This window comes from Triticum urartu, chromosome 3, assembly GCF_003073215.2.
Source record: "Triticum urartu cultivar G1812 chromosome 3, Tu2.1, whole genome shotgun sequence".
In the NCBI taxonomy this organism is placed as follows: domain Eukaryota; kingdom Viridiplantae; phylum Streptophyta; class Magnoliopsida; order Poales; family Poaceae; genus Triticum; species Triticum urartu.
The window spans coordinates 681,715,898-681,723,102 of record NC_053024.1 but is presented as its reverse complement, the minus strand read 5'-3'; the positions used below and the strand labels follow the sequence as shown (position 1 = coordinate 681,723,102).

Here is a 7,205-nt window from a genome sequence, read left to right as displayed (position 1 = left end):
GGATTTTTTTCTTTAGAGCCCTTTGGTTCATAGGAATGGATTCCTATTCCTACATAGGATTGGTTCCTATCCTCCACATTTCATAGAAAAATAAAAAAGAGCCTAGACTCAATGGAAAAATTCCTTTAATGTCAACCAAATGACATCTTGTTTTCTATTCCTACTCATAGGATTTGAGATACATGTCATCTCATTTCCTACAAGATTCCTATTCCTATGATAATCCTATCCTATGAACCAAATGAGGCCTTAGCCTTAATGGGTAAGGCAAAATGTTGTTTGCCATGCCCCCCCGCCCCCCCCGCCCCCCACGCCACCCCAAAAAAAAGCCAATGGATGCAGTCACACATTCATGTTCGTTGCATTTGAATTGAAAATACTTCAGATTCTGAAAACCACTTGCTTAAAGCTGCAAAGTATTCTTTAGCAAAATATAATAAGAAGGCAACAACACTGTCATCAATGTGTCAATCTAAAAATATATTTTTTAAATGGATATGGACAAAATTGTTAGGTGGACATGAGTGGGAATAAGAGCTGCGAATGATGTCGACTCCTCACCCGGAAAAGTGATAATTCACTCTGGTTGGCTACAGGAACATGAAACCATGATTGGCTACTACATAGTGTAGTAGTGACAAGATTCCCTCGCCAAAGATATCTGCAAGCTGCAGGCAGGAGCTGAGGTGAAATCCGATGGAGGGGAGCGGCGGCGGCAGGCACTTCATCCTCGTACACGGCCTCTGCCACGGCGCGTGGTGCTGGTACAAGCTGGTGCCGATGCTCCGCGCCGCGGGGCACCGCGTCACCGCGCTGGACATGGCGGCGTCCGGTGCGCACCCGGCGCGCATGGACGAGGTGGAGTCCTTCGAGGACTACTCGCGGCCGCTGCTCGACGCCGTCGCCGCGGCACCGGCAGGCGAGAGGCTGGTCCTGGTCGGGCACAGCCTCGGCGGGCTCAACCTCGCGCTCGCCATGGAGAGATTCCCGCGCAAGGTCGCCGCGGCCGTGTTCCTCGCCGCGTGCATGGCGTGCGCCGGCAGGCACATGGGCGTCACCATCGAGGAGGTAGGCTAACCCTCCCAGAATCAAGCTCAAGGCCCTCGATGAGCTCACATGGCCATTTTTCCAGAGCTCAGATGTGGACAATCATGGCTAATTTCTCGCGACTGTTGATAGTTCTCCAGAAGAACCCCAGCCGATTTTTTCATGGACAGCAAGATCATGGTTCTGAACACAGATCAAGGCCCTCGGCCTGCCGTCGCGCTTGGCCCCAAATTGTTGGCAGCGAAATTGTACGATCGAAGCTCAGTCGAGGTAACATACCAGCATAACAAAGAAAATATCTGCTTTTGAGTTTTGATGTCAACCAACCAACAGCCTTTCTAGTACTATCATACTCGCAACATGGACGCAGGACCTGACGCTGGCCACGTTGCTGGTGAGGCCGGGCTGCCAGTTCGTGGACGATCCGTTGATGAGGAACGAGGCTCTGCTCACCGACGCCAACTACGGCTCGGTGAAGAAGGTGTACGTGGTGCTCAAGGACGACGCTTCCACCTCCGAGGAGATGCAGCGCTGGATGGTCGACCTGAGCCCTGGCACAGAAGCCGAGGAGCTCGCCGGAGCCGACCACATGGCTATGTGCTCCAAGCCCAGGGAACTCTCTGATGTGTTGCTCAGGACCGCCAACAAGTATGACTGAGGATGGTTGTGCACACCCAGCCGTACGTACAACCAGTGGCGGACCCAGAAATTGTTGACGCCCCAGGTGAACAACTAATGGTTAAAAACTACCCAAAAAAACTTCAATTTCAAGGCATATAAGAATCAATCTATGTTTTGCATAACTAATAAGAAACCAAACATGATATTCAATGACAGCATTTGTTCCATAATGGCTCAACTAATAAATCAAGACAAATCAAAAGACAATATGTGGCATAGATAAATGATACAGAAGATTGATACCAAATGAAATGATTGGTTGATCCGAGCCTCCCATGACTACATCTTCAATAGCAGACATCGCTAAACCTTTAATTATCAATTTTGAAATGCGAATCAGTGCATAATATAGCAGACAAAACTAATTAACAATAGATGCAAAATGTGGAAACTTACGTGTAGGACAAGGCAAAACACCTTTACGTGTGCGATAACCTTGAAATCGCTCAATGATCTTGGATTCTTCGATGCTAACAAATACATCTCTCTCAATGTAACATACCATTCTATGATTCATCCAATCATCACCCATTTTGTTCCTCAATCTGGTCTTGATAATGCTCATTGCTGAGAATGCCCTTTCCACGGTTGCGGAGAATGCCCAATCAAATCTCTAAAATGTTGCCACCTTTGGGTCTTTCTTTATGAACAAGTCCAACAACTCTTTAAAGTTACCCTTATTCATTGAGCTAGTAGACTCATCATGACCACGAAAAGCAAGAGCTTGTACTAATCAAAAATTTGACAATACCCAATATAATCAAGAGACGGGCTTTGTATTCTTCTTCTAGCTTCTGAGAACCCCTATCAAAGACATGTGGCAGATTTTGTCTTTGATTTTTGAAATCCTCATAATGTTTGCTAGATTTATTATGAGCACTATCATGCTTGCCAACATGTTGATTAAAAACTTTAGGTCCATCCTTCCAAGATTTGAATCCATTTCTCGATGAATGCTTCAATACCATAGTTTTCAGCTCTTGGTTGCTTAAACAGAAAACAATAAAAGCAAAAGGCTGATCTTTTTTCAATGCTATATTCCAACCAGCCGCGATGATCATTGAACCAATAGTTATGAAAGCTCCTACCATTTATCTTTTCATATGTATGATTAGTTGGTTGGCAAGGACCCTATACTAATGTACTCCCTTCTAGCAAGATCTCTAATGTCTGGATCTAACTCCTCAATTGGTATTCTCTTACCGGGGTCAGATTCAACATCGCGGGTTTTGAGTTCAGCTCTAACATTAGGTGGTGTATTCATCAGCTGTTTGAGTGAGGACCTGTTCTGCAGTTGTCGGTGGTTCGAACTAGAAAAAATGAATTCAATGTCTTGTTTCTTTTATTCATCTTGGCTTCCTGTAAAATTATTAGAGAAACAAAAATTTCTCAATGTTACTGGTTCTACATCTAACAAACACACAAAGAGTGGCATTCTAGCAACTAAAATCAATCATCCTGACAATATGGCATCTATAAACAAAAACAGGGCATCAAGCCATCAAAACTGTACTAAGAAACAGAGAAAGCAGTCATGAGAGGAAGTAACTACCTCACTGGACGCCGAGCTGCCTGCAAGCTGCAGCCTCGCACCACTCGTGCCCTAGCCGGGTTCGCCGCTTGCGCCCTCGCCGCGTCGCCGGACAGGCGGACACGACGAACAGGACAGCAGCCGCAGGCCGCAGGCCACAGCGGCGCAGCCGGGGGGCGGGGGCGGGCGCTGGAAGGGGGACATCCGGGGGGTATTGGAAAGGGAGATCCGGGGTGCACGGAGCTGGACCTCGACGATGGGTGGCGACCGGCGACGGCGGGCGGCGACCGGCGATGGCTTAGGGTTCGTCAGGTACTCAGGTCGGGGGCAGAGCGCTGGCTGTGGCTGGTTGCGATGCGAGACGCTGCGGCCTGCGTGTGAGTTGGCCTGGGCTGCCTGGGCTTGGTATTGGGCTGCGCCCCAGGCCAAACTTTTTTTTTTTGAAATATAGACCGACAATTTTTCCCACGCCCCAGGCAATGGCCTGGGCTGCCTGGGGCCCAAATCCGCCCATGCGTACAACAAGCATGCCAGACCAAATCCAAAAGGTCTGTTAGAAAAGGAATTCCAAAATCTAGTACATCCTTCAATCCGACTTAATGGATGCAACATTGTATAGAGGCTGCGTCCATTATTCGTATCGGAGGGAGTAAAGAAATTTGTATCGACTGATCGACAAATGCCAGACTGAAGCATTAGGACAAGTACTGTCAAGGAGTTCACGGTTAAACTGTTAGTGGTAGGTTAAATCGATTGTTGTTTGAAGACCCGATCATCCCGTTGCTATTTTCCTGACTTATATATATATATATATATATATATATATATAGTGTTACTATTCATCACCCAGGGTGCAGAATAAGTTATTCTTCACCCGAGGTAATCTTACGATCATTTCATAATTAAATTACATTTCAAATTCAAATAGTTACATTCCTATTGATTCACTACGTAAAATTTGACATAAGAAAAATAAAAATATAGGTCATAAGACAAGAAAATTTGCAGTTTATGTGTATTTTAGACTATGTTTTTACATTTGTAATTTTACATAACATAAAATATTTTTTACGGCGATTATATATTTTCTTACGGTCCCTTTTTGCGTCGGAAATAAGACAAAACTTACGGAACGTAAATTACGGTGCATTGATGGTAAAATAGAGGGGGGTGAAGAATAACTATTCCTCACCAGGGTGACGAATAGCGCGACCCTATATATTATATATATATATATTATCATTAAATTATTTCTCACGCCTTTTGCATGTAACATCATATTAATTCAAACCTTGTTGATCCAACCCCCACGCAATTTTAAATCTTTTCGAGATTTCCCGTCCCTGTGTGTCTCTGGAACTGATGTATTTCCGTTTGCTTGAAAGGGGGTTAGCTCGGTTAAAAGAAATCTTTTCAAAATTTAAATTCAAATATAAACACAATATATGGTATAAATAAAAAGTACATGAATAGGTTACATATGGCCTCATATATGCATTGCATCGAACAATTACACGGATGCAAAGGACAGAACCCACCAAAAAACTCAAATAATCCGGAATAAAATAAAAAAGGAGAAGAAAAATCGATCAAAAATCCCAAAAACCAAAAGAAAAAACGAAAAAAGCCAGAAAACCGGAGCGCACAGAAACGCTGCTGGGCCGGCCCGGGAGGCAGCGCCTGCTTTGGGAGGAGACGTTCCCGTTGACGAAGAGGTGCCTACCGTGACTTCGTAACGGAAACGGCCCGGCGACAAACTCATGGCCGGCTTCGACAAATCCAACGCCAGAGAAAAGGTGGCGGCGGCCACCGGCCACAAGAAGAAGGCGGCGCCGGCTGCCAATCTTGCCAAGGATCTGTTCGGCAACGCCTACCCTTCTGCACACGATTACATAATGAGGAAGCAACAACTCGAGAGAATTGCGAGGGCCAAGGCCAGGGCGGAGGCGAAGGCGAACAATGGAGCCTCCGGTGATGGCAACAAGGTGCAGCACGGAGCAAAGCTAGGTGGATATTATCACAACAATGAAGCATCGAGGAAGCAGCTGTTGGAGATATGCCCTAGAGGCAATCATGTATGATGATATTTCCTATGTGTTTATGAATAAAGATAGTCCTTGGACATTATCAATGATGTATATCAGCAAGTACGTGACTTGTTTGTGGGACTATGCATTGTATGATGATTGTCCTAAAAGGTCCCTAGTCGAAAGGGCTGTGTGGACGCGCAGCCAACTAGACTAGCATATGACACGGTCGATGGCTTTGTCTCACTAGCCATGGAGCATTGGATGCTAACCGGATAATATGGACTTGGAAGGATCTGGTCGGATTCGACGTAGTCGGATCCGAGTCGAGATAAGGTCCGAGTCGGACAGACCCAACTATGAGATGCAACGATATGTCATCTGTGAATCTCTAGTACAACATATGTTCTATGTGCTAAGACCTGAGCTGACGCATGTACTCGGGATGGTGACAGACTTACTTTGGGCCGACCAAACGCTACTCCGTAACTGGGTAGTTATAAAGGTAGGTTTCGGGTTTGTCCAGAACCATGCTGCGAGACATGGTCGAGCAAGATGGGATTTGCCCCTCCAATCAGGAGAGATATACTCTGGGCTCCTCATGTGATCCGACCAGGATAAGCATGGCCATGCGACAAGGATTATGAGATAATCTGGATAGTGGTCGGCATCACTGGAACGAGAAAGAGGTCGGGCTAGCACAAGGATGACAGACTCACCTTGAGCTCGACAACATATATCGTGTGGCAAAAGGAATGGAAGTATGATGTACAGGTTCGCTAACCAGCTTCATAGTTTGCTTGGTGTTCGGCATGCCTTGCTAGAGGCCGCTACCAACCGTGCAGTTCGGAGTTGATCCGAACTGCGACCAAGCCGACTTGAACCTAAGGGGTCGCGCGCTTAAGGGAAGGAACCTACAAGGTCGGATCCGAGGACACTGGTCGGATGTGATCCGAACTGTATTCGGATTGTGGCCGAGTAGATTATGGGCCTTAGGGTTCGTGAAAGGCCCATGTGTTGAGCCCGCGACGGATGCCTATATATAGTGGAGGTGCCGCACACTCACGCGGTTGATCGCTTCGGCGCTGTCACTAGGGTTTGCATGTGTTGCGAATAGACACCTCCACTCGCCACCGGTTGTGTGATCGGACCTAGCAGTCCGCCGCACGACGTTCCTCCTACACGCGTGGATACCGTTAGAGGCGGTGCACTTGCGCCGCTCCAGCGAACCTGTACGTGGGAACCGACCACCGGCTGTACGAGGGAGATCGGACGAGGAGGAGACGATCCACGCGGACGCGCTTCCCCAACTCTTCTTCTGCTGCACGGCACTACGCGTCTAGTGGTAACGAACTGTGATCCATCTCCCGTAGCATGTTCTTGGTTGTTCTGCGCGTAGGAAATTTTAATTTGCTGTCGATGCATCCTACGGTAGATCCCAATAGTGGTATCAGAGCCTCTGCTATAGGATTTGGATTCAGATCGTATGCATATTAGATATGTGGAGGCAATAGATGAGATCTGTTGTCATTGATAAGATTGGTTGTGTGCACGATTGCTGAGATCAACTGCACATGGGGATCGATGTGGCTATGTTTTCTGTTGATTGGGATCGATGAGGTCGTGACACGATCTACCCCCACCGGTCGGTTATCCGCCATCGGGGTTAAGAGTGAAACGTAAATCCGAATCAGATTCGCGATGATCGATGAGATCGGTCAGATCAGAGAATTCGGCGTGATCAGAGTTCAGATGTGATCTGTAATTTCCGAAAACGTAGCACCTTGTATTTCGTACACGATCACTCAAACCGGTAGAATGCGATTCTATGCATAACTTTATTTTGCAGGGTTTGATGTGAATAGTATGGCTCATGTGTATGTGATGCATGTGTGTAAATTATACTTGGCCTGCGTGTC

General features: G+C 46.7%; 1 protein-coding gene across 1 annotated transcript; it reads left to right on the top strand.

The window, feature by feature from the left end:
- Positions 1 to 555: 555 nt before the first annotated feature.
- Positions 556 to 1,883, top strand: LOC125549110 (probable esterase PIR7A). The gene is made up of 3 exons (XM_048712597.1): positions 556 to 1,068; positions 1,180 to 1,317; positions 1,418 to 1,883. Exons 1-3 carry the CDS (start codon positions 697 to 699, stop codon positions 1,703 to 1,705), a joined length of 798 nt encoding a protein of 265 aa, XP_048568554.1. The 5' UTR covers positions 556 to 696; the 3' UTR covers positions 1,706 to 1,883.
- The last annotated feature ends 5,322 nt before the right edge of the window (positions 1,884 to 7,205 follow it).